This window comes from Gallinula chloropus (assembly GCF_964237585.1).
Source record: "Gallinula chloropus genome assembly, chromosome: 18".
Lineage (NCBI taxonomy): Eukaryota > Metazoa > Chordata > Aves > Gruiformes > Rallidae > Gallinula > Gallinula chloropus.
The window spans coordinates 2,105,819-2,133,222 of record NC_140103.1 but is presented as its reverse complement, the minus strand read 5'-3'; the positions used below and the strand labels follow the sequence as shown (position 1 = coordinate 2,133,222).

At 51.4% G+C, this 27,404-nt stretch overlaps 2 protein-coding genes across 2 annotated transcripts in view; one reads left to right on the top strand and one right to left on the bottom strand.

The window, feature by feature from the left end:
• TTLL11 (tubulin tyrosine ligase like 11) overlaps window positions 1-2,355 on the bottom strand; it is a gene marked incomplete at both ends in the record, with an annotated part of 43,157 nt that extends 40,802 nt beyond the window's left edge. The window contains one exon of the mRNA XM_084272634.1: window positions 2,020-2,355. Coding sequence (XP_084128760.1) covers window positions 2,020-2,355 — 336 coding nt within the window. The remainder of the gene's footprint in view (window positions 1-2,019) is intronic.
• An 8,513-nt stretch (window positions 2,356-10,868) lies between these two features.
• Window positions 10,869-27,404, top strand: part of LOC311198584 (carboxyl-terminal PDZ ligand of neuronal nitric oxide synthase protein-like) — a gene marked incomplete at both ends in the record, with an annotated part of 28,854 nt that continues 12,318 nt past the window's right edge. Inside the window, 2 exons of the mRNA XM_084272562.1 lie at window positions 10,869-10,973; window positions 14,778-14,849. Coding sequence (XP_084128688.1) covers window positions 10,869-10,973; window positions 14,778-14,849 — 177 coding nt within the window. The remainder of the gene's footprint in view (window positions 10,974-14,777; window positions 14,850-27,404) is intronic.

The window sequence follows — 27,404 nt, the reverse complement described above, 5'->3', positions numbered from 1 at the left end:
AGCCAGCCAGGGAAGCGACAGGCTAAATGAAAAGTATTGATTGAACTAATGGATGGAGGAGAAAGGATATTGAGGGAGGCAGTAAACAAGGAAAGATGAAGTACAGCCAAAAGCGATTGCTGTTGTGGGATGCAGAGCAGGAAGAACACAGACAATGCAGTGCAGATATTCAAGAGAGGAACAAGGGCAGGTGGAAGAAGTGCCCTTGTAGGGCAGAATACCAAGTGCAGAGAGTCCAGGGGATAAGATATGCAAAACAGTAAAAGCTCAGGGAACAGAAGAGACAAAACTAACCAGTAAGTACGGCTCATTGCCGACATCATCTGGGGGCTAACTTCAGTAGCTACACTCAGAAACATCAAGCAGTTACACTCAGAAACACTCACTGGACACTCTGAACATAAAACTTTGCCACAAGAACAAAGCCATAAAGTGTGAAGTCCCCCTTGTTCTGTATGGCACCGAGTACAGCACTGAGCAAGCCTGCAGACACACCACAGGGGCACCCAGGGGTAAACTAAGTGCAAGAGGTTTTCATTTCACCCCCTGACATTTTGTTACTGGTTTGCCAGAAGGGCAGGGGTTGAGAACCAGAGCTCCTGTGCAACGAGATTTGGAAATTCTCCAGATGGATTTCAATAACAAAAGCCTTGAAATAAAATGCTATTGAGACACAGAATGAGAAGACATGACTCTCCCTGGCCAGCAGCATACAAGCTCTGTGATATCAGGCATTTAGGACATTAGGAACGAACACAGGTAATATTCACTGCCACTCAATCCTCCAGAAAATACATTTCTAGTGTTTAACTGCGAGTGATACAGAAAATACTGCCCACCCCAAGTCTGTACAGAGTTTGGTAAAAAAGCATCAGGTGCAGAGAAACATCAGTGCCTGTGAGTGGGAACCCCAAAGGCAGCTGTGTAACAAGCAGCAGGTGCCGCAGATGAGGCTGCTGCACCCTAGCTCTGTATGCACAGAAAGAGTTCATCCTCAGGTTATATCCTTCCACTTCATGTCCCCTCCAGCTTCCCTCTCCCAAACAGATCACAAGTCCACTTCTTACCCAAGTTCCTCAAAAAGCTCCTAGAAGCCACCTAAACTTCCATAAAGCCATTTGTACAGTTATTATGGAAAGAAAACCTTTACAATTTGAGAACAATTTAACACCTATGATGAAAATATATCAGAAAATTCTATGGGATTTAAATAAGAAGTTCCAAAGCATCAGTTTTATTGCAGCTCCCACACTGTCCCATCTCCAGTTCAGCACAGCCAGGCAGACACTGAACTCCCCACACAGCACAGAGAAAACATATGACTCAAGCTGTAAAAAAAAAAAACCCAAAACCAAGCCGTGCCTTCTCCACATACAGTGATTTTTAAGGCTAAAGCCTGTGATGTACGTGTTATTAGGAGGCTTGATACTATTCTGTTCACACACAACACCTTTAAGGTCACCCTCAACACAGATTCTGCCACCAGAGCGGGCAGCTGATGTCCCCGGGCACAGGGACTGCTCCATGCGGTGCCATGAGCCTTGTGCCGGTACCCACGCTAAGGGGGAAGGGTGAAAGGAAAGAAACGCAAATCGACACAAGGCGCCAAACGTTTCTACAGAGGAGCAGGTTTCTTTCTTGCTCTTTCCAGGAGTAGTTTAACCTTTTAAGTGTAATAGCCGATTACCCTTATTTTGGCTTGCGTAACTGGTGATGGCAGCCTTCCTCGGGAATCAGATCAGCCTCCAGACTCGGCATCTCATTAGAAACACCCCAGCGCCGCGGTGCCACCAGCCGGAGGAGCCCCCCGGCTGTAGGCGCCTGCTTTGGAGGAGGAAGACGAGGGGGGTGCAGGGGAACGGCCTGCCTGAGGCAGAGCCCACGGCAACGGCGGGGAGGTCTCCCCAGCAGGGCAGGGGGCGCAGGGGGAAGGGCCGGGCCCTGCCGGGGCGGGCAGAGCAGGGCGCAAAGCCCCGGGCAGCGCCCCGGGAGTCCCCCGAGGGCCGGGCGGGCACTCACCTCCCTCCAGCGGAGCTGCCGCAGGCTGATCTTCAGCGCCTCCAGCGAGGTCTTGGCCTTGGAGCTGTCTACCGTGACGCGGGGCCGCCGGGCGGCGCGGGCCCCCTCTTCCCCGCCGCGACGGCCCGGGGCCCGCCGCCCCCTGCCCCGCGCCGCGCGCCCGGGAGGGCCCTGCGGGCCGGTCCCGCGCCGCTCCCGCCTGGCCGCGGCGGGCAGCGTCGCCCCTTCTGCAGGGAGCGCAGGCGGCCCCTCCGCGGGGAGAGCCGGGGACCCCGGCGGCTCCTCAGCCTCCCGGGCCGGGGCGCTGCCCTCCGGCGGGGCCCCGGCCGGCTCCATCCCGCGGCGCGCTGCCTCGGCCCGGCCGCCGCCCCCGCTCCCCGCCCGTTGCCATGAGAGCGGAGCGGCGCACGGGACGCGCGAAGGGCCAATCGCCGCGAGGCGGTGACCCCGCTCGCTCCGCCCCAGCGGCAATGACGCGCCGTGACCGTCTCCGCCATTTTGGGAGCGGGCGGAGCCGCCGGCCTCTTCCGGGGAGGCCATTTCGGAAAGGCGCGGGGCGGGGCCGCCATCTTGGAAGCGGGCGGCGCTGGGCGGGAAGGCGTCGCCGTGGGTACCGGCCGCGGCCGTCACTGCTTCAGGCCGGTCATGCGGCTCTGGCAACCGCCGCCTTGCTCGGCAGAACCCCTGCCGTGCGGCTTAGAGGAGCAAACCTGTTCCTTGCCGTCTGGCCGAGCGGTTTTCCCTCGAGGCGGGTTGGTCGTGCCGTTACTCCGAGGCACAGCCCCAGCCCCTGCCTCAGACCAGCGCCGCGGCCCAGCTCTCCAGCCGCCTAACGCTTCTCCAGTAGCGACCAACCTGCTGTTCGGGACTAACGCCCACGGCAGCAGTTGCTGTATTTTAATTTCTTCGTGTGAAAAGCTGCCCAGAAAGCCCGTGCCGGGGCCTTGCTCCGAGGGGCAGCGTGGGGCATGATGCCAGAAAGGCCCTTCGGCCCTAAACCATCCGCGCTAGAAACGCCCCAGAGGGGTGTTTCTGTGAAATACCTTAAAGTCACTGTAATCTCTGAATGTTCAACACGCTCCTACGTTACCTGAGCCAAACGCACACCAAGCAAATAGAAAAACGGCTTCTGCAGTGTCAGAAATGGACTAAATGGCCTTACAGCGGTTACAGGAATCCCTCCCGCCGTCAGTGCAGAGGTGGTGACAATGAGAGCTTGTGAGTGAAGAACAGCGGCAGGAGAGGAGGAGGGAGCTCAGGAGGCGCGGGGAGGCAGCGGCGGCGTGGGCAGGCGGTGGCGCTGCGCCCCGGGCTACCCAGCCTGGCTGCGGGGATTGACGGGCTGCGGGTGCCGAGGAAAGACTTGAGGGAAGGAAAGGGGGAAAAAAGCAAAAAAACAAATAGGTGGCAGGATGAGGATTCCGTGTGAGGGAGTCGTGCTGCTCGTGTGGAGCAGGACTGAAGCTGGATGTCAGAATAAACCGTTTAAATGAAGGAAAATGTAAATAAATGCAGCAAGTAGTTGGGATTTCCAGTTAGCTGCGAGTTAAAGTAAAAAGGTCACGTCAAAACTAAGCTCCTGACTGTGGAACTCCTCAGGGCCAGCGGAATAGGTATCTGTTACCCTACTAGATCTGGAACTATATCACATTTTCACCTCACATGGCCCTTGGGATTTTATAGAAACCAGGATGTGCCAGTAACTACAATTCCATATGTGTGGACCCTTCTCCACAAGTCACCATAAATTTATAGGGAAGAAAGTTTAATCCCAAGACACTGACTTATTTCAACAGCAAACTAGAGCTTCGCATTCAGTCCTAACTTCACCCATATTTTTTTCAGTGCATCACCTGTCCTACACCATTTACCCTCCCAAGCACCAAAGGAATTAATTACAGCATTGCTTCTTACAGTGTGAAGTGACCGGGAAGGCTGAGGTCACATAGCTCACTCCTGGTTGCTCTCAGGTTGCTATTAAATGATGTGCACTGATTTTTTTATAGCAGTGACAATTCTTAATTAGAAACTCAGGAGGACTTCCCTGTGCTGGCAGGAGCTCTGCGTTGAGGGCGGTACCTTCAATACCGATGCTCTGTCTGGGTGGTGTCTTCTCTGCGTCCATCCCTGAAGGGCACATCCTGGTTGTCTGACCAGCCACCACCAGATCTTGGTACCTGCTGGCTGGAGCGTGATTTAAAATGGCGACCTGACTCTCCTATTTGACTGCCAGGCCCCCAGATGAACGTTTTTTAATATTTAATTAGAGATTTATCCTCACTAATGCCTGAAGGAAAGCCAGAGAAATAGTTACAATGGGCCAAGGCATTAAGAGGCTTTGGAGCGTGGGAAAGAAATGCCAAACAAATGATTGCAAAGGAGAAATACTATTATATCTAATTATTAAATATCCATATTTCTTACAGGCTAATCATGTACTAGTTGTTTCTCTACCAAAGAAGCTGTAATACATCAGATACCTGGTTTGTGCTGTATTGTGTGGATTAAACCTTTGCTTCACGTCGAGATAAATAGAGATGGTCTGTAGTGTGCAGCATGAAGTCACACTGTACATGGCATTCAGGTACTGCCAGGTAGGGAGTAAAGTATAGGTTGAGTAGTAATAAGGTAGCAAGGTAATGCCCAAGGAGAGTGTATCCTGCTGAATGCTGCAAGCTGGATCTAGCAGCAGGAGAGAAAAATAACAAAGAAAGTTCAGCTCATCTGTCCCCTGGGAGAAGAGGGGAAATTTAAAGTTACTGTGTGCTCTTCAACACCAGCTGATTTCCTGAGACCCTTGCTCAGAGGGAGCCATTGATAGGAACAAATTGTTGCTGTCTTGTGATACCAAGTGAACAAGAACACGTATTCTGTCTGGAACTGTGCATCTGTTAGACTATGCTGGGAAAAATACTTCTTTTCTGAATCATCTTCCAGTGTCACGGTGGCGCTGGTGTTTGTAGGCAGGACAGAACAAAGTGTGCTCTCCTACACAGGGAATCTGGCAGAGTGTTGGTACACATGCACATTTGTCAGCACAGCATCACATGCCTTGGGAGATACTCGATTCCAACCTCACAGTATTTTGGTCTTACAAGAGCCCTGACCTGCCTCCTGTGGTAATGTCCCTCTGCATTTATGAGTTAAATTCGTGATACCAAATCTAACAAGAGGGACTAGTCTAATTTTATGGAATGGGGAAAGGCACTCTTTGTATGGTATTTTACTCTTCTCTTGGGCCAACAACTTCACTCTCATTTATCCTAAACCATAACTTACTTGGTCATTATACCATGACATGGTTAACATGGTTTGTGTGTGCAAACAGACACCTTCCCATGATGTGCCAGGCCATGGGCAGGTCCAGGATGAGTCTGGTAACGAAGTGGTTTCACAGAAGCAAACCAGTGGTGGTTAATGCACTGGAGCACCACTCCAGGGATCAGGCTGTTTCCCTGCACCCTGCTAGTGGTTGCTTTGCAGGTATCTGCAGGAATATTCTCATCAAAAACCTAACTCTAAGAACCAGGCAGTAAACTGAACAGAAGGAGTTTCACATCACGATAATCTGCTGATCCAAGCGACTCATCCCGATGGTGAACTGAACTGCCAGCTCGTTGTGTGCCGAATTCCTGAGCTGGACATGCAAACACATCAAGCTGGTGAGTTTAAGAAGTCACATTTTTTCTTAGATAATAAATTTGACTCCTCCTAGTAAGCTTTTTGGTTCCTGAGTATGGATCAAAATTTCTGGCTTTTATCTAGCATCATAAGGACAATAGATGTATTCTTTTCTAGATTTGTTAATGATAGCCAAGATAAGGAAAACATTAAGTAGCCTGTAATTTGCAAAAAGAACATACAATCTTTTTAAAATATCATATAGAACTGGCCTCCTGCCAGCAGCAAAGAATTATTTACAGAAATACTTCAACGTACCATTTTGAAAAAGAACACATTCCTCAAGCTGTTATTCTTAGAAAAGAGTTACTCATTAAGAACTATCCATCCGTGTCTGAAGTTAATAGTTCCTTTTGTGATGGTGGTGGGCATCTTTTCCCAGTTGTACTTTCACAAACCAGTAAGAAAACAAGGCTGTGTAAAAGGAAAAGTCATAAGAAAACATATCCAGTAAACAGACCCCACTTGGAAAAGGTCAGCAGTGGTGTTACCCTGAGTTTAAATCCACATACATCAACCTGTGCTTCCAACGTTTATGTTAGACCACTGAAGATTTGCAGTTGACCTACATATGCAAACAAAACATTTGGGGTGGGGGGATTTGCATGATAGAAGATGATGAAAATGTGCATAATTGTAGATGACATTTTTCCTTCCGAGTCCTGCGGAACAGGACTGTGGGACTGGCCATGCATGAAGGAGGCTCGCAGCTCTGAGGGGCAGATTGCCTGGCTGTGCTGCCCAGCTGAACCTTGGAGACATTAAGCTTCTGTTTCTTCTCCAGCAACACAAAGCTGGTGTAGTCGTCTAACCAGGCAGACCCTGCACTTGCAGAGGACACGTGCGGCACTGACTGAGGGGGCTGAAGCAATGACACTTCCACATGTCACGTCTGAGTTCACGTCATGTGGCAGCTTCAGGGACTCAGAGGTTTTGCTTGTGAGTTTTCTCTGTCGTCTCCAAATCCCCGGTGCAGCAGAGGGTAACATCACTCTTGCAGCCAGCAGTACCTACTTTATCTGGCCTTGTCTCTGCGTTCCATCACGCAGCAGCATTTATAGGACTTGGTTGGTGCCTCCAGGCTTACCTGGTTAAACAAAGATTTCAGTTTATCACCCAGTGATCACGAGCGATAGAGGGTTATCTGCTGTAAAGCAAACAAGAGTTACTGCAGGTCAAAACACAGTTCTGAACCACTCTTAGGTCTGCATCTTCACTTTTGATCGCTGCCATAAGATATGAAGAAAAGCCAATAGTTTTTGCTGTGTAGTAATACTGCCTAATTTTGCTCCCTTGAGTAAAGAAAGTGATTGTAAGGGAAGCAGAATGTGTCTGCAGTTTTGGAAATCCAACAGGAACATAAATCTCTTCGCCTCCACTAGCAGAGCACATTATTCCCACGATATGCTGTCCTCCCCTTCCCCCACATCGGCTCATCCTGCTCTGTAGGAGGAGACAGAAGCTGGTTGCTAGCATTATGCATAAAAGCAACTTCCAAACTCTTAAATCACTGTAATATATAACTGAGATAAAATCCAAAGTCACTGAAATTAGTGAAAGGTTTTACTGCTTCCATGTGCACCCCAGATGATTCACTGGCATTCATCCCTCCATCCTATAAAGCCATCAGCAAGTCAGTTAAGCCCCTTTGGTCTTAACTGATGGAACTTCACAGTGACTGCTGTTTCTCAGTAGCTATGAACTGGGCGTACCTTGCTTCATCTTGCCACTTTATTAGATGCACAGACAAAAATGCTGCTTTCAAGCAAACACCCATCTCCTGCAGAATGGAGAGTGAATTCAGCAGCTGAATCTCAACGAGATGTTCACAGGCACACAGCAATCTGCTGGCGTGACAGGACTTTGCTCTGAAAATTGCACCAGCACAACTAAGTATTAATGAAGTGGATAAAGTTTCATGACAAAACCAGATGAGCTGACATAGTAAGTGTGCACAGATCCCTCAGCCCTTACAAGCACGATATGGAAGTGAAATCCTGTAACAGAGGTTTTGTTGGCCATTACTGGATGACTGCCTGGTTGTTCTTGATATGTCATCTTGTATTTATCATGTAAAATCTTTGCAGCTCTGCTGTGCAGAAGTAAGTGTTTAAAGTGGTTAGCAGACGGGAGGAAAATTCCTTGGCATCGAGACCAGGTCTCCTTTGGAAAGCATGAAATGCCTCTGCAACTCTTTTATCAGAGTTGTGAAGATGAGTTCGGCAGAAACCTGACAGGATCAGGCAGGAGCAACAGCACCTTTCCTGCAAGCCAGCTGACAAAACAATTGAAGAACAGCCTGTGTATAATACCCACTGCCCAACTTACACCATGTTCAAGGTCTCTTCAAAACATGAAGCTATATATTGGAAGAGGGATTTCCATGCAGAGTAAATGTCAGTGCAGAGAGGAATGTGCATCCATGTGAGAGCAAGAGAAGGAACAAAATCCTGGTAGCCTGTGCCTGAAAAAGAAAGCTGATGTAAACCTGTTCTCTGCAAAACCTCCAGCAGCTTTGAGCCAAGAAGCTGTCTTTGGTGCTTCACTCCTACTGCGCTCAGAGAAATGAGACTTTCTGTGTGTGCTTTGCACATCAAAGGAGTAAGTAGCTCAGTACCTCCATCTGATGCAAACACCCACTATGAAGTTTGGCTAACTGCTCATGTCAACGAGGGGTAACGCTAGTAGGGGTTTGTTTGTACTAAATCCATGACGACGTGCTCTGTAACTGTTTAATTCCATATATTTGCCCAGTTTTATTACCCAGAAGAAAAGGCATACAGCTTTCTTACCTGTAATGGAGTCAAAGAATTTTCTTTGCCCAACAAACAAACTACAAAGTTACCGTCTTTTTATGGTTATCAGCCCTCAAACTCAGTTCTCAAACACAGATCCAAACCATCAACCTTAGAAGAGCTAAGCCCTACGGAAAGTTCACAGAAGTTAATGAACATGGAATATTAAACACCTCCATTCAATTGTGATCTAACAGAGTCTGGCACCACAAGCTTTATTAAATCACAGTTGCCTTATTTTTCTCTGGATTCCCATGAGAAGTTTGCTTCTCTCTACCAAAATGATTTTATAATCTGCAGGATACCAGACAGCACCAGAATGGAAACAAAAAGACCATTCTTGTTATTTCATCCCATTCTTTCTACCAGCTTTAAAAAAAAAATTGTAACTTTCCCAAGAGAAGTCCATATGCCCCCCACTTGTGCAGGAATGCTCTTGGGGCAACGGGAGGGTAACGTGGAGGAGCTCTGAGCAGCTCAGCACCATGGCAGGTTCGTGCATGCCTCAGCTACAATGCAGGATTGCAGAATCAATGCAAAGACTCACCAGTAGTGGCTGTGTTAGGTTTTTATTTCTCTTGCTGGTTGAGCTTTGCTGGCGTTAGCATCAAAGGAAGCACAAGCATAAGCTGACTGGGTGGCATCTCTGTAGGAGAAGCAAAGGACTGACTCTTGCTCAATCAGTCCAAGGACATTTGCACACAAAATCTAGGTTAGTCATTCAGGTCAACAGATATTTTTTTAAAATCAAGATTCGTACAGGGTTAGTCCCATGAAACGCTCAAAGTACACACAAAGAATAATCGACAGAGAACTGATGAATCTATAGGCAGGATGTGTAGCTAGAGTAACATATTGGATAGAAAGCAATGAATGTATTTACATACCTGAAACAAAAGACATTTTGAGTCATGCTGTATAAAAGAGGGATTAGCATAAACTTGTGAATATTTAAATACAAAGGTAATGCAACGTTATAACTTGGAAGAAAAAAAGAAGCAGCCTGTCTGGAAGCAGAAAAACTCAGCAAAGCCGGGAGCTGGCCACAAAACCCCTCCCAGCACAAGTGCCAGAATGAGCTGCTAATACCACAAAATACTTGAACATGTAGGGTCACAGTCAGTGAACCAATATTAATTCTTTGGGGTTTTTCTCCCTCTCTTAATTATAAGCTTCTGGATTTTTGGCTCTCGCCCATCTCCTGCTGACTTACAAGTACTCAGAGATGCCAAGAAGCTCAGGGTGATGACGCTGAGGTGGAGGCAGAGTTGTGCACTGTCTGCCCGTAGCCAAAATTTTCTCTCCTGCTAATGTGAAAGCCACATAAAAGGTGGTGTCCAGCAACGTCCAGGCACCCGGCTGGGGGCTTGTTTGGCTTACAGCAAAACATTAATTCTGGGGAACCCAGGTAAGATCAGTCAGAGCAAGCACATAGAAGCTTCCACCCCTCGGATTCATGCACCATTCATACCCCATCTTCTTACAATGTCTAACGCAGGAAGCAGGGCAGGTGCTGACCCATGATACAACATGACTTACACTGCCCAAACCTGAAAAAATTCAATGAAGGTGAGACTCCATGGGCAACCCTGCCATCAGGAGCTCCGTCACTGGGGCGCTCGGACGCTTCCTCCCCTCACGCTTACAGCTGAGAACCAGGTTTGGTATTTCTGTGCCCTCAGAGGTCACGGCACAGTGTTGATCCTCTGTGTTTATTAAAAAGGCACCACGGAGCCAGGATGGCCCCAGACCCCCAGAAGCACGAGACCTCCATAAGCCAAACTTGGACACAGTGCTGGGGTGTTTACAACGCTCCAGCCTACAGACAAGCCTTTGCAGGGAAAAACCTCCCTCCCCGCTTCGCGGGGCGCTGCTCCTGCCGGAGGGCCACGGACAGCTCTCACCGTGCGCCCAGGCCAACACAACCGGCAACACAACCGGCATCACCAAAACGACGGCACCGGCCAGGCCCGAGGCTGCCGCTCCTTGGCAGCCGGTGCAGCGGCGTGCGGCCGAGCTGACGCGGGCCGGGCCCGGGAACCGCCGCACTCCCACGGCCACCGGGGACCGGGCCCCGGCTCCCAGCGGCGCCGGGGACAGCGGCGGGGCCGGCCGAGGCGGGGCGGCCGCGGGCAGGGCGGGCTCCACCGCCCCCCGCATCACATGAGGGAACTTCGGGCCAATGGCGCCGCGGCGAGGGCCGGGGCCCCGCTCGCACCCGCGGACGCTCATTCAAAACGCGGCCGGGCTCGGGCGCCGACAGCCCCGTACCCCCGGCCCTGCTCCGCCCGCCCCGGGGCTCCGCGGGGCCGGGCGCCGCTGGCGGGGATGCCCGGCGGGGCCGCGGCCTGAGGCGGCCGCCCGCCCGCCGCCATGCCGGTGAAGAACCGGTACAACCTGGTGGACGATGGCTGCGACTCCCGCGTCCCGCTGCACAACGAGGAGGCCTTCCAGCACGGCATCCACTTCCAGGCCAAGGTGAGCCCCGGCCGCGCTCCCCCAGCCCCGGCCGCGCCCTCGGTCGGGGGGTCGCAGCGGGGTCCGCCCGTGCCCCCCCCCGCCCGTCAGAGCCCCTCGCCCCTTCCAGGTACCGGGGGGCTCTGGCAGAGGCCGAGGCTCTCCCGGCCAGCCGCCCCTCGGCCCTCGCCTGTTGCAGACCGGCTCCGGGCGCGGGGTCCCCGCGGGCGGGGGGCGCAGGGCCGGGCGCTGCCCCGGCGGGGTGCGCTGGCCGCGGGCACCCGGGGCTCCTGTGTCCCCTCAGTCTGTTCTTCAGCTCTGACAGCGGCCCCGGCAGCTGCGTGCAGGATCCCTAAAGAAAAAAACCCGATAAAATAGGAAAGCCTTATTTAATTTCCACAATCAAACAGGTTCTCGCTCTTTTCCTCGTATTTTTTTAGCTGTTTAATCCCTAGAAGCCACCGTGTGCGTTCCATTTGAGAACCGATCTGCATAGCCCCCCTCGGCAGCGAGATGGATACTGCCTGTGCCAGGGACACACGCCTGTCCTTGCTCGACCTGGCCCTGTCCTGTCCCCCATCGGGCAGGACCCCATTTCTCCAGCAGCCAGGTGACTGCTCCGTATCCCCCTGCAAACCAGCAGCCTGCTACGTGCTGCTTGAAACCACATTAGTGCCTCTTTCCATCTGACCCATTCCCTGCGAGCAGAGCCAGGCAGGCAAGGTCTTTGTTTAAATGCACGCAGCCTTCAGGTGAAGAAACACTGATACTGCCAGAGACTTTGTATTGATCATGAAGAATGTCTGGCAGCACAGACAGCATCACTCCGGGCAAGTGACTCCATTGGAACTGACATTCTGTAGACAGCACAGGGAATGGGGTTTATAATTCAGCTGACAAGAAGAATTGTGTTTTGCTGGAGCAACTCTAGGGTTCCTTTCCCTTCTTTGCAGGTGGCCTAAAGACAGATTAGAAATGGAATTCACGCCTGCTGTCCCCAGAGCTGGAAAGAAGGGGCATATATATTCTAATAGAGCTTTGAAACGAGGATTTTGTGCATGTGGGTTTTCCTGCTAAAAGAACTGTAAGATTTAGGCAGGATGTAATATGGATCTTAATAGACAGTTGATCATGTGTTTTAAAAAATCTCTCTTCCTTAGGGGAGAAAAAGAATCTTTGCCTTTTTTTAATTAACACTTGCTGTGCTGAGGAGAAGACAAATCCCTATTTTGATTTTTTAAAAGACAGGAAGCAACACTACCTTTAACTGAGTGAAATGGGCTTCTTCAGACTGACAGCTTCAGGCATCCGGAGCTATTCAGAGAGTGGCTAAGGCACCGTAAGATGTGTGGGTCTGAGATGGGCTGTGCATTACCTCAGCGACGTGCTTTGAGTTCTGCTCTCAAGTCTGCCTCTTCCAATTAGGATGCTCTTTGTGGGCACATCAGTCAGCTGCAACTCTGACAATGACAAGGCTGTAACTGGCTGCCGGGTGTCTTGCACCAGGCAATCAACTGACCACGTTTAGTCTTTAATCTCTGCGTACCCAACTGTCTTCCTTGCCCTGTAATCTTCAGGGACAAACTTCAGGAGGTCAGTACCAGGAGCTGCTTGTGGGAGGGTGGCTGTGCAGGGCTTTGTGAGCTGGCAGGGCTCTGCTCAAGTACCCAAGTTCTGCACAAGGCCAAAGCAGGGAGGTTGGGAGAATCTCTTGTGGCTCAGCACTCACCAGCTCTCCTCCTGCCCCTGCTACCCGTTTACTTGGGTAGCATGGCCTGTTCCCCACTGCAGCTCTGTTGTTGGCAGACAAAAGACCAGCCAGCTGCACTGAACTGATCAGGATTACCTCTGACTGCACTGACAGCCACCTCGGAGCAGGGAAGGAGATGCCTGCAAACCAGAGACACCAAAGATCTGGAATGATACAGATACACCCCGGCCACCATGGCAGAGAGCAAGTCTCTGTTGCTCCCTTCCTGGCTGCCCTCCAGCTCTGATGGTCTGAGTGGTTTGACTCTCCTGTGGCTCACCAAAGGCTATAGCTGAACTTAACTGCTTTTTAAAATGCCATTTTGTAAAGGCATTTACAGAAGCATCAGAAAAGCCTGATGACCTTTCAGATTGCTTGGGGTGTTTATTTCAAGACAGACCAAGCCAGGGGAACTCATCTGAAAGCCCATTAAGCAGAAGTTTTTCAAGATAAGCCCATTGCAAGCTGTAAGTGTTACAGTAGGCAAATAAAATCAGAACTCCATCAGTAACAGCAATAGCTATGGGGCTGCTCTTCAGGAACTAGTTTGTCTCTCTTGGTATGGATATTATTACCCTGAATGGTTGCAGGGGGTCTCCTGACTTGCTGTTCACCTTGCCCCCTGCCTCCACAGGGAAACAAGATCTGGGGGGAAAAAAGCCCCAACAACCCCAAACCACAACTTGAAGCCACACACTCAGCCTCCATCCATGAGCCAAGTGCTCTGAGAGGGGGGAAGAAGCTTTGTAAACTGCCCCCAACTCACCTACTTGTGAGAGCCATGCAGAGACAGGCTGTGTTACAGCAATGGACCTGACAGACCCTGCTAGGGCCCTGCCAGCACCCTGCCCTCGGCTGCCAGCCTGCACCCAGCAGAGCCCATGCTGGCAGGATGCTGGCATTCCTCATCAGGACATGCACCTTCTCAGATGGCATTTTTCTTGCCCTCACCAACACACCCCAGACATGCAGGTCGTTCCTCAGAGCCCAGAGCCACACCACTTCACAGCAGTAAGGGTTTTGTACTCCACACACAAGGTGACTGTCCAGGGTGCCACGTGTTTTCCTCATTCCCAAGGCTGAGCTGGCTGCTTGGTGCATCCCCCGCTTGTCACACTGCTGTGCATCCACACCACGTGTGCCATCACAAGTACCACCATGCTGCAGCAGCACATACACAGACCGAGTCTGCTCTGGCACACAAGCATTACACCCCAGCGTAAGGGGAGAGTACAGACAGCACAGAGGAGGGAAAAGCACCAGCAGCAGGAAGCTGTCTGCCTGCAGGTCTTCCCTGCCAACCCGCACAGCATCCACGGCGTGCTGACAAGGCGTGTGAGAGAACAGGCAACTGACAGGCGGAAAGCTGGAGGTGTGGTGAAGAGCTGGAGGTGCTGGGAACCCACCATCTGCCCACGTCTCAGCCCCTGCCTGAGGGGCTGTGGGCACTGCTAGGACTGGGGCTCCCAGTTCACTGCTAGCTCATCGGTGCGAGCTCAGCCAGGCAGCTTGTTTAGGACTGCAGCTCCTGTAAGCACAGTAACACCAGCTGGTGTAGGACCAGGGTTGAGGAACTCTACTAGGATTCTGCAGGGAATGGAGCTGGTCCAACAAAGGGATGAGTCCAGAGGGAGGGTGGGCCACACTAAAAAGTCAGGCCGGAATTACAAGCTTTTCCCAGGAGAGGTAATTGTTACACACTCGGTCATCTTACCAACTCGTATGCTCTTAGCTTTGAGTTCTTTAAAAGCAGGTGTAGTGAGGAATGACAAAGAATGGACAGTCCCATTTTTCAGGCCCATAGGATTGTGACTTGATTAGCAAGAGGCTGCTCTGCAAAGCACTGGGAAAGGCACATCCAGGACCAGAGGGAGGTCAGAGGCTCAGACCCAACATTGTAAATCCATTAACTTCCCTCTGACTTTGATACTACTACCCACAACAGATACCCCTATCATGTCCTGGGGTCAGGAGAGTCTAACGAAGTACTAAATTGATGAGAGAAGCTGTTTGAAGGAGCCTACACCGTTAGCTTGTGTACGACTGTACAGACATCCCACCCTTGTGTCTTTCAGTACATCGGCAGCTTGGACGTCCCCAGGCCCAACAGCCGCGTGGAGATTGTGGCAGCCATGAGAAGGATCCGGGTAAGTTCCCAAGGGCTGAACCCCACCTGGGTGCAGGGTTACATTCACTGCAGGGACCTGCTTGCAGGATGTTGTTCTGCACCCTCCTCCTGCCCCTCCCTGTCTGGAGCTCAAATCTCAGCACAGTCAGGGTTGTGACAAGTTTCTCCAGAGATTCCCAAGGCGTATGAGGACAGACCCATCCCCTGCTCTTTGCAAATGGATCTGTTAGCAAAACACACCCAGATTCCTAGTTCATGCTGAGCAGGTATGGGGATCCCCCTTGAGCCCAAGAGATTTATCTGAAACAGCAGTGGCCTGGCAGATGTTATGGATGCAAATCCCATCAGACTAGACTTTGTGGATTCTGCTGCTCGTGGAATAATTTGCTGCTTTCCCCCAGCCTTCTAATACAGTTTCACAGTCCCCATTTCTTATCAAGTCTGTGCTCTTCCTCCTCTCAGCCTTTATTCTTCAGAACTGCCTGTGAATGGTCACCAGATTTAGCTGGGATTAGCAGGGTGGCTAGCTTACATCTGCTCCAGTATAACCAGTTCAAGTGGATCTACCCCAAAAGGCAGCACAGCTGTTGTGCCTGGCTGAAGTTTGGCAGGGCTCTTAATTCTGAGGCTGCTCATGTGCCTCACATAAGATGAAGCAGGTTTGAGACTCTTCCCTGTAAAGCTTTGAAGGGATTATCCTACTCACCCTCTCCCCCCGCCGTGTTTAACCATCTAATTTTCATTTAGAATAGTGCTTTTTAAACTTGGGCTCTAACTGGCTGGGGAGCTGTTGTATTCATCTCCAGCCAAGCTCAGAAGTGACATTCCCCTGCCTTTGCCTGCTCAGGCTGTTAGTACAGCTCGTGCTCAGAACACAGTGCAGCAGCAATCTAAATTGCCTGGTTATTTAGGGAACAGGTGAACATCTGTAGGAAGCAAAGGGAATGGGTGAGCACTACTGGGGCAGCTTAGAACCTGCCATAACTATTGCTAAGTTCTGGCCTGAATCAATGTTTAGCATCAGATTTGATGCTGTGCTGCTGCTGATCTTTGACTGGGTAACACTCTTGCCAGAAAAAGCAGACAGTATTTTAATATCAGCTTCTAGAAAGTGTTGCATCCTGTTTTCACACCTGCTATTGCCATGATGGTATCAAGCTCAGAGTCTTGGCAGTGCAGTAACATGTTTGAGTGGTACGTGGGGCTTACAAGAAACCACTCTGCATTCGTGGATGCCATCAGTGAATCTTACCACACAATATTTTTAAAGGAGGCATCCTGTGTTCTATACTGGGGTTTTTTAATCTTGGAAGCCCTTTCCAAAAAGGGAGGGCTTCCCTTTTCATGTGTGTATTGTACAGCAGGATCTCATTCAGACACTTCCTGGCTGCTGAGCGGAAGATGCTCCTCTATTGAAGATAGTTAATTGGCACTGATCCTTAATTAGAGCATAAAGAGTGAACTGGGAGGTCTTTGAGGAGAATTCTAGTGCATAGAGTACACAACCTAGGGACTGAGAGAAGGTGGGGGTTATTTATGTAACGCTCATTTGCATGCAGGGGCCTTGGCTGTGCCAGAGCTTTTTCCCATGGACTCTCAGCAGCACCAGTTGCAACTGGGAGGAAGCCCTGGAGGAAGCTGTTAGTGGAAACTAGTATTTTGCTACCATCTGATTGTGAGCAGCAGTGCCTGTTTGCACCACAAGAGTGAGAAGGGTCCTGTGGCCCTGCCAAGCGCTGGCACAGGGGCTTTCATCCTTTGTGCACTCCAGTGTAGCACTGGAATCCTCCCCTGGAGCAGGAGTCACACAGTACAAGCCCCAGCACAGCGCTTCCTGTGCTGCTCTCCATGCCCTGCCACACAGGAGGAGGCAGCCCGAAGCACAGCCAGGCTGTTACTCACTGCTGCTGCCACTCCAGAAGGGAACCAGGGAGGGGGGTGAGGAGTCCCAGCCCTGTATTTTTCCAGGCTCTGGCAGAGCTGCTCACTCTGGTTATTCATTAGTAAATTGATACAAGTTCTGAAACTGCCTTCCTGCTCCTGTGTCTGATTGTGGTCTCCAGCCTGTGACTAAAAGCACTTGCCCCAGGGGAACACCTTGAGCTACCAGCACTCAGAGCTGTGCTTAGAGCATGGGGAGGGAGAGGGCTGTAAGGAAACCAGCAGCTCCAGTTGCTAAACCTCCTCTTTGGCATCTCTGTCCTGTGTTTTGTACCAGGCTCTGTTGCCTGTGGATTATGCCAAGGAACCTGGGAGGAGTTCAGTGGTATTCTCCACACACCAGCAGAGCCTGCAGACCTCAGGACCTGCAGAGCACCCAGACTATGGGACATTACTCCCAGAGAGCCTCAAGTGACATGTTTTAGCATTAGCCTGACAAAATTGCCATCTGCTCTTTTGCAGTAGCTGTTCTAGATGCACTCTCATAGTAAAGCTCACTCCATATCCCTGACTGAATGGATGCCCTGGAATTGCTAGCAGTGCTCCATTAGTCACACATTAGATTCCCATTTCATAACAGACTGGAAAACCTTGTCTTGTCATGTCCTGTGCTTCACTGAAGGGAATGCAAATGCAGTCAGTACAAGAGGGAAGCTGCTGTCTGTAGCTTCCCATTATGCAGAGCTAGACAACTTTAAGTTTGCTAATCCTCCCCATGGATTATTAGCTGCATGCAGCTGCCATGTTATTATATGATTGTCAAAGTTCACACTAATCCCCCTGCCTCCTCCTGCACTGGCAGGGGAGGTGGTGAAATGAGTTTGCTACTTGGGTAAGTACATGGTGCTGAGAGACACGTCAGGCTGCTGTTTCTGAGAGTCCAGTTCATTGCACAGTGCCCAGCACCCAGCACAGGCAGGTGCTCCCCACCTCCCAGGGAAGCAGCATGTGGCAGCTGCTGCCTCCTGCTGCCCCAGGACATCCAGGTCTGGGTGTCTGGCAGCACCTGCTGGAGCTCCTGTGCTTGGAATCAGTGTTCTGGTGGAGCTGGCTTTCTGCTGAGGTGGATTCACCTGCAGACATTTGAGCCTCCTCAGCACTCTTAGGGAGCTTATGTACAACACAAGATTTTCCTTCATGCAGAAGACAAGTGGCAGCTAACATGAGGAAGTCCTTCTTGAGGACCCAACTAGCTCCCTGGTTCAACAGGATCACCCTTTCCCTGGACACACTACTCCCACCTGCCTGTTTGGGAACAACTAAATACCCAAATTCTCCCCCTAGCCAGGTGAAGGCTCTCACTGAAGTTAAGAGGAAAGATGTGGAGCCCACACAGCACAACCAGTAACAGGAAAGCTTTGCTGAAGGTGCTTGTGGGCACCCAGGGGTAAAGAAGAGTTTGGTAAAACACAAAACATTTCCTTGGAGCTCCTGAGCTTTCTGGGGAAATCTTGCCCTGGGAGGCCAGGGAATGGATGGCTTTAAGTGAAGGGTTACCATCTCATCCTGCATGCATCTCTCATCTTCCCCAGAGCTACCAAACACTGGCCAGAGGAGAAACCATCAGCTGTCACCTTCCTAGAGCAACACTACTCTCCATGCAGCACTTCATAGCCAGCCAAGCAGCCCTAGAGAAATACTGCTATTCTGAGTGGCAAGCTGCACAAGGACATGGTAGGAGTAAGTGTCAGCTTGTCATCCCCACAGCCAGCCTGCTGCCAGCAGTTCCCCTCATCACTCCAGTTAATTACCTGGAAGGCACAGAATCAGTTTCCCTGGAATTTGCACTTGCTGTTCTACAAAGCCAAGAAACTTCAGGTCTCTTGGAAAGTCCAGCTTGGACCTAAGCAGGTATTGACACTCTGGGAGGAGCCAGATGTTGGGTTATTTAATCATTCCATAAGGGAACAGCCAACTGGTGCTGTGCCTGTTCAAGAACCAGAGTGAGCAAACAGGAGGCAGGCATCCAGACCAGTGTGTTTCTTCTGGAACTTCCACATTTCTTCAGCTTAATTAAATTGAGAGTCTTTTTTCCCCTCAGAGGCCAGTGTGCCAGGAAAGCAGTTATAAATCTTGACACAGGACACAGCAGAATGCCCAAGTTCTCCTTGGGATGAGAACTGGGTTCTCACTTCAGCCCCCCCTTTAATCCTGATCACTCTTGCTGCATCCATCTCTTAGCAGAGCCTCAGCACTCTGCAGCTCCTCCTGGGTTTCCAGGGAGGAAGTGTGATCCAGCCACACTAAGTCACACTGACTGCCAGGCACCAACGGGTGGTGCTGAAGTGTGACATGGCATCACTTTAGATCAGGATGAGTAGAAGCTACAGCCCTTGCATAGCTGAGGTGGCACAGAGCCTGCCTGCCCTGCACCCCAGCAGCTCCCAGCACGACAGCACAGCAGCAGCTCACACTTCAAGCCGTGCCAGGCTGTAACTTGCAGTGGTTCAGCAGCAAGCATGGATGTTGTTTATCTGCTCTTGCTGCAGAAGGAGAGGAGCCAGGTGGGCACAGGGCAGGATGGTGCCTGCAACCACCCCAGTTTAGTTTATCCCTGTGGCAGGCTTCAGAGGTAGAGATGTTTAAAACTCAGTTCATGACTCTTCTAGAGCACGATGTCTTCCGTTTTCCCAGGCTGACAGCCACCTTCTACAGAAGAGTTCACCAGGATAACCACTGCATAGATTTCCTCTGATACATTCTGCCCATCAGCCCTTCCTGAGTTACCACACTTGGAGCTGAGTTTTCCTGCCAGCTTCACATTAATCTGAGCCAGAGCTGGGATCAGGACTAAAACCAGGTCGAAGCTGAACTCTCAGCTGCTGGGTTTCTTGGTACAGATACCTGCATTCCAGGACCTGTTGGTTTTGGATGGAAGTTCTGCTCCAGTTCCTGAAGGGCTTTTCCTTTCAGCCTGGCTGAGAGAGCACCTAAATAGTCAGCTAATGACAGCCCTGGGCTGTGAAAGAAACCAATCCTAACATCTTAAAACTGCAAGTCTTCAGACTGCTGATGTGGACCTTCCTGCAGCTCTCAATGCCAGGCACCTTCCTTTCATTTATGGGAGGGCACAGGAAAAACAGATGATGGTTTTTACATGCCTGGAGTGTAAAGCACAAGCATCTCATGCTGCTCCCAGCCATAGCACAGCTGAAAGTACACAGAGTGGGGGAATGCTCCTTGTTGGTAACCAAGTCTCATTTACTAGGTGCTTTACCAGACAAGAGCTGGGCCAGGTCAGTTCACCCAATGCCTTTAAATAACCATGGGCATCACACAGTGGCCCTCACTAGGTCACAGGAGGCACAGTGCTGTGGAAGATGGTCCCAAACTGTGGTCATGGGTCCAGTCAACATTTACACTGGCAAGTGTGCAGACCATGTGGGAAGATGAAGACTTCAGGGAGACCAGGTTCCTCAAGCCTGTACATTTCCCTTCCTCCTTCTCCCAAGAGCTACTATGTATTCACCCCAAAGTATGCTCCATGAAAACAACTTTTTCTAGGACACCATTCCAGCTTCTCTGGAGAACCACACAGGAACTGCTTATGTGGACACCTATTAGCCAGTGCCCACAGCCTCCAGGAGAGAGCAGGGGGTTTAGGTATCCAAACAACTATACATAGGCACATACAAACTGGTCTCAACACCTTCTGCAGAAAGGCTGGTGTCAGTTTTGCCTCTTCCCCAAAACAGGGACCTAAGAACAGCTCACACAGGCAATACCTCATCAGACCCAGTCCTCCCCAGAACAGCCTGCAAGTCCAACCCAAAAATCCCAAGGAACTCACACTGGTGACTCAGAAGGAGACTTAGAGACAATCCTGGATGGCTTTCTGTCCTCTGCCTGCTCCCTGGATCTTTCTGTACCTCTCCCTGTCCAGCAGCCCACACACTTGCTTGTGACCTTGCCTGCCATCTGCTTTATCCAGGGAAGATACCAGCCAACACAACAAAGCTACAGGCACAGAGAAGAACAGTCTCAGACAGACAAGCAGGCTGAAAGCTTGGCACAAGGGTGTCAGGAGCAGGGGGATGACTTGGCCCAGGGCATCCTTGCCACAGGACAGCATCCCCTTACCCAACCTGCCTTCAGGGCTGCTCAGCTCCAGGCACTGTGGTCAGAAGCACCAGTTCCCCCAGAGTCCCATCCACAACAGGCATCTGAGGCAGCTCAGGGTTTCTACCACACAAGATTAAGCTAATTGGTTTTACCTTTCCAGGCCCTGGCAAAATACAGCAAGTGTTTTCAGGATGGTAATTAAGTGTTAATTGCAGCTAAGTTTAGCCCTAATGCCTCATTAGTTTGTTTTCCTCTATTTGTTGCAGCTATAGCAGAGTCTCCTGCACAGGGATGGGGTTCAGGCTGGGCTTCCCTGGAGGCAGAGGAGTCCTGCAAGTGTTCTCCAGGGGTCCTATCTGAGCGTGCCAGGGAGACTCTTGCCTCCTGCTCCAGGAGCAGAGGAGATCCAGGCATGGGGACAGAGCCCCTGAGACCCAAAAACTCCCATTACCCTCTGGGCAGCAGCTCTGCCAGCATCTCCAGGTTACCCACACACATGAGAACACCCACTTTCATGATACAGTGGATTTTACATCCCTTCACATTGCTCCTCCACTGCACCCTTCACCACCCCAGCACCCTTAGCAGGTTCTTTGCCCTCTCCCAGGCCAGAGAACCACTAGTTAGCAGCTTTAACTAGGACAGGCAGTACCAAAACTACTCTTTGTTACCCTGAAACAGCACAAAGTGCTGAAAAGCATCTTCACACTGCAACACCACCAGAGTTCAATGCCCACAGACTGTGTGCTGGTCTTTAAGAGGATAACAGACCTGACAGAGATGCCCTTGGGAGGGAAGCCACCCCAGGTTGGGAGATGGCAGCCACATCACAGCTCTTACCTCTCTGCAGCACAGGCACTGCTGGGATGCTGAGGAAGCAGACGAGCTCCATGGCAGAAGGTCTGGCAAGAATCCATCATCTCTCCAGGCAAGAGGAGAAGCCTGAGCTTGAGGCTGCTCCCAGCCACAGCTCCTTAGCCTAGTCCCACCTCAAGGAATGGCTTCCTCCCCTCCCACTGGGTTTTGTAGCTTCTCCCCTTTCCCAGTATGCCCTGCAGCCCTAATTAGCCACAAGGCCAGGTGGGACTGCATCTCCCAGAGAGTTTTGGCCATGAAGGCCTAAGGAAGGGAGAAGGCTGGGGCTGGAAGGATGGGTGATGCAGATGAGACTCCTTAGGTCTCTCTACATGCTTTCTCTGGTCCACAGTCACCTTGGCAGGCTGAAGTGTCTCTCATGCATGTGCTGCTTTATTAGCCTTACAGAAGATTTAATTGTTGTAAGCTGAAGAAACAGCCTTCCAAATGTAGAAGCTGCTTTTCTAGAACTGAGTCTGCCCAGTCTCAGACTAACCCAAGCTTGTTCTATCCCTTCTCTGCTCTTCATGTTACTGTGATGCAAAGGGAAGAGTCTCTTAGTGAGGTGGTTTTGGTGCCATGGACAGTGTTTCTAGGTGGCATTGGGTGGCTGTGGTGGAGGACTGACTACACACTGCTTGTACATCAGGAGTGGGAGGAGAGGAATAAACACCTCTGAGGTTCCAGGAGAATCCAGCTTCTGCTCGCTGCTGGGGCAGGTCTCACCAGCCAGAGCCACTCCACTGACTTACAACCTCTTGCAGGTTTCCACCTTGCTCATCTCCAACCCTAACTCACCTCAGGACTTCCTGCCACACACTAATTGATTAGCTATCTTCTGCTACTTAACTTCTGAGCTGCAGTGAGTGAGGACTGGCCTGGCTGGGAATCCAGGTCACTGTGTCAGCAGCTCTTTTGGTAGCCACGTGCCATGATCTAGTTGTGGAGAGGTGACTGGTGATTGCAGGTGCTTTGGTTCTTAAACCCTGTTCAGAGGGTGCATTATGTATCCATAACAGATGGATGGAGGGATCAGGCAGAGAAATGTGTCATCTCCAAGCAACAGCAACCTTTCAGTGCCTTCCTGAGAGTGCTGAGAGCTGGGTGGCTTCTCCAGCGAGGGGGTGGAACTAGTCAGGCATGGGAACACTGTTTTGCATGAGAGTCTTGATGGATTGGAGTCGAGCTGAAGGCTAATAAAAGCAGCAGTTAAACAGATAAAAGCTAAATTAAAATGTTAGTACTAAACAGAACAAGGCTGAGCTTTTTGTCTGGTGCTGGATCTTGGCAGGGAGGCAGGTACCTCCTAATTGTACAGTCAAGTGGCTTTAACAGCATTACATTGCTGAAGCATTTGACTTTGCTCACTAAAATATTAGTGAGGTCTCTGCAAAGCCTTTATCTAGGCTGAACTAGTCATTTGCCCAACAATTGTATCACTGGCTGCAGAGTACTGTGAAGATGAGACAGGATGGCTTTACCAGTGATGGTCTGCCCAAAGCTGCTGCTGTGTTGGAGCCTGGACAGTGTAACTGAGGTGGCAAGCAGAGGGGCAGTGAGCACACTGGATTAGCTTGTTAACAAGGGGGAGCCTGATCTGAGTGACAACTGCATGGGCAAGGACACAGAAGCTGGGGTGCCCGTGGTGCAGAGTGCTTCTGCTGCACTGGTGGAGCACAGACCCTCCCCACGCAGCTGGTGTGGGCACATGAGTTATTTCCACTAGAGCAGGCTGCCACCTCTCAGGAACAGGAGCAGAACAGAACAGCCCATGAAAATACCAACACTTAAACCTGCCCCATGGGTGAAGCTACCTCCATGCAGGGAAAAAGAGCTTGTAGCTGTGGTGGAACCTCATGCACTGACCTCAGCCTCTCCAGTTCCTACATTAACTGTCCCCAGGAGGAGAGCTGGACCTCATACCACAGTGCTGGGTGCCTTTGTAGATGCTGTCTTGATGCTGACCAGTGTAAAGGCCCTTTGTGCTTTATGGATCAGTGGGTCCACAACCACAAAGCAAAATAAAAGGTGCTAACAAGGGCTTGGGGCTGCACTCCCCTTCTTCACTCTGCTTTTGCTCTGTACTGAGGGAGGCCTGAAGGCAGACACAACCTGTGCTGCTTAACATAATATTTTGACAACCTACTTCACATTGTAACCAAATAACTCCATGAGAAAGCTACAGAATAAGAGTCTTGGATGTGTCCCTGGAGGGAAGGCTACTTTGATGAGGGAACAGGGATTTGTCAAAGGCATCACACACGGGGTTTCTTTCTCTCCTGCAGTAGTGATTAGACAGTCTAAATGGCTTTTCCCTGGGCCAGATGGGTTATTTGGACTAATTGGCAACTGCCTGACTGCTCTCAGGACACCTCAGTGACCTCCCCCTTCGTCCATCCTTCTGTCACTGCTGAAGAGACTCTGCCCCTGTGAGTCTGCTGGGGGGAGGGACACGGTGCCTTGCATTGCAGGGAGCATCACAGGGCCTCAAATCACCCTGCACATCCCAGTCCTCTGCCCCAGGAATCCCACCAAACCCCGAGCTCCAGGGTTTGCTTCCTGGAAAAGGAGTTACTTTCGTCATGGAAAGAGCAGAGACGTGCTAAGAGCAGATGCAGTGTGATGGAGGACTGTGCATTTACAGCCAGCTCCAGGAGGGTGTCAGGCACAGTTACTGCCCAGGCACGTTGGTGCTGTGGCAGGGCTGTCCCAAGCACTGGTCTCTGCCATCGATGCCCAGTGCCTCACCGTGCCCGCCGCAGAGCCGTGCGTGGCTCTCAGCACCAAGGTCCAGTGACCCTGAGCTGTCCTGGGCCAGTTCAGCCCTGCTGCAGCCTGTGTCCTGCCATTAACGATTTCAGAGCCTCATATTCCCAGCCCAGGCACATTTCCTTTCCATGCTGCTGCCCCCCAGGGCAGTGCTGGTCTCCTTGGTTGGTCTCACTTCCTTGCATCCCAGTGCAGGGCAGAAGCTGGGAGCTGGGGGCAGGCAGCACTGTTTGGGTTAATCATTGACCTCAGGCAAGCAGTGCACTACACATGGGTGCCCTCAGCTTCACACCTAGCTGCTGACACCAGTGCCAGCCCAGGGACACCAGAAATGGCACTGGGGAGCAGAGAGGCAACAGGGAAGGGGAGATGAGCATCAGCCCTGAGTGTGGCTGCTGGTCATGGGGAACAGCAGCCTGTCATAGCTGTATTTGCAGTGTGATCAGGGTACACCCGGGGGGGGGGGTCCCACTCTTTGTAGTTGCTTTTACAGCTGTGACAAGTCTTCCATCTTCACATACCTGCCCCTGAGGTAGCTGTGTCCCCAGCTGAGGACCCCGCTGTGTCTCCAGGAGATCTGGGCACACTCACTGCCCAGCACCAGCAGACAAACAGCTGACAAACAAATCACCCAGTAGCCTCTCAGAGGCAAACTAGAGTCCTCCTTCTCCAGATAAGCATCTGCCCTGGGTGGACATGCTCTCCTCTGCAAAGTAAGAGGCTTTGAGGATGAAGCTGCAGCCACCTGGTTTCCCTCAGCTGTGGGAAGTGGAGAACCACAGCAGGTCACAGCTGGCCCTCTGGGGAGCAGGGTCTGGGTGGGCTTAGTTAATGCTTGAACACATGGGCCTCCTCCCTTCTGCCTTTGACATCCCAACCTCATAGGCTTGGACTGAGCCTTGGGAGCACCAAGGCTTCCTCTCCTTCCCAGCACACAGAGCGTGGCTGGCCCAGCCTGCCTCTCAAGCTGCCTTCCCTCTGGTTTGCCATCCTCCTTCCCTTGGACTGTGCACCCTAAAATAGCATCGTTACATAAACGAGGAGGGAAGTGTTACATTATTCAGAGGCTGAAATCCCAGCACCTGCCTCTGTCAGCACCTCAGCATGGCAGTGGGGTTGGGATTTCTCCCTGTCCCTGTGCTGTGCCAGTGTAAGCCCCTGCCAGAGCCCTCATGAGGCACCCCCAGAGCCTCCACCCCACACCCCACAGCCCCCTCCACATGCTCAGACACACCACAGTGGGTCCTACCAGCTCCCATGGCCACAGACCAGTCACAATCTGACCAGGTGCTCTAGTCCCTGAGGAGCAACTGTCACAAACACAACTCTGAACAGCCAGAGTGAAAAATGGGTGTTCAGGGTGTGTTCTGTCTCCAAAGGAGCAATGAACACCAGCTCCCAGAGACAGAGCAAGGCAGTCCTGTTACCACCCCCATCCCATCTGCCCCTCCTGCTCCCCCAGAGCATCAGCTCCTTGTGTGGATCCTCATTTGCTTCTCAGTATTACAGCTGAGGGTGCAGAGGGACATCTCCCCTGCTGCTGGGCTCACACAGCTTGCTGATGTGCTGCTGTGCTCTCAGGCTCACAGGGAGGGATGGGAAGGGACCAAATATGCAATAGGGATTTTGGAGCAAGCAGCAGAAATCCTCAGTTGCTCCCTGCTCCTGTCTCTGGAGAGCAGGAGCTGGTGGCTTGGCCCTGCTTGCTAGGTACTGGGCAGCTGTCCTTAGCAGGGGGCTGGCTGTAACCAGAACAACTGAATGAAGCAAGGAGAAAATTAACATCCTTGCTTAGTGGATGAGAAACCAAGGCACCAAATCCTGTTACCTTCCCACAGCCACGCAGGGGGGCTGAGGCTTTTCCATGGAGCTCTGTGCCTGCCACAGAGTTCTGGCTCCTGCTCTTCTCAGCTTTGTTGTTTGAGCATTGATGAAGAAGGTTTAAAAAAGTCAATCTCCTAACTTGCCTCTTGTCCTACATACCAGACTGGAGGGCAACCAGGATGTGAAGCATCATGTGCACCAAACCAGGAGGTTCTCTGCAGGGCCTCTCCACAGCGATGCTTGTAGGGAAATACTGAATTGCTTGAAGGTACCAGGGTGTGTAGCTGCAGCTTCAGTTCTGGGGGTTATTTCAGGTGAATCTGACCTGCTTCTGATGCAATTAGCACTTTGTACCTGCAGTAACCTCACAGCTCTGAGGCAGGGACCGTTCTCATGTTCCTCAGTACATGGGGCTCCATAGGGGTGGGGTCCCAAGACACTGCTTCATTAGTGAAACTAATTAATCATCCAGAGTGCTGCAGATGGAAAAGGTAATTTGTTTTCTCCTGCAAAGTGAATAGAGGTGGAAGTGGGGGAAAATAAGGCCCAGCTTTCCTGTGAGCAGGGGCTGGTCTGCCCTGGCAGGACAAGGACAGAGGGCTGTGTGGGAAAGCTCCCCATTAAACCTGGGGACAGCAGGGGGTTCCTGGAAGTGACAGTCACACAATGGTGCTTTTGTCAGGAGGCAGCAAAGGCCAGATGATGTCACCTTGGGCCGGGCTGCTGGCTGCCTGTGCCCGTGGGATGGAGCTCAGCAGTGTCACGGTATCTCTTTGGCAGGGAGGAGCAGAGGAAAGGCTGCCTTTATCCCACCCTGCTCCAAAGGCAGGCAAAGCAGCTTTGTCAGAGGTGGAGGAGACTAATCAGAGAGCCAGTGCTGGACTCCCCAGCAGCTCTCATCACTGGCAGGAGCTCTGCACTCCCCTAGGGTGTAACTCTGGCAACTCTGCTCCAGATCCTTTTGCCTGGCTCATAGAGACACCTAAACTCCAGCCACAGCCTTTGCCACCTCACCTTGAGGTGGAAAGATCAAGCTGTCCTTAAAGGCTGCCTGAGACACCCCCCAGTCTGAGACACACACAATTTCCTCTGCTTCCCTCTATCCCTCCTCCCCACTCAATCC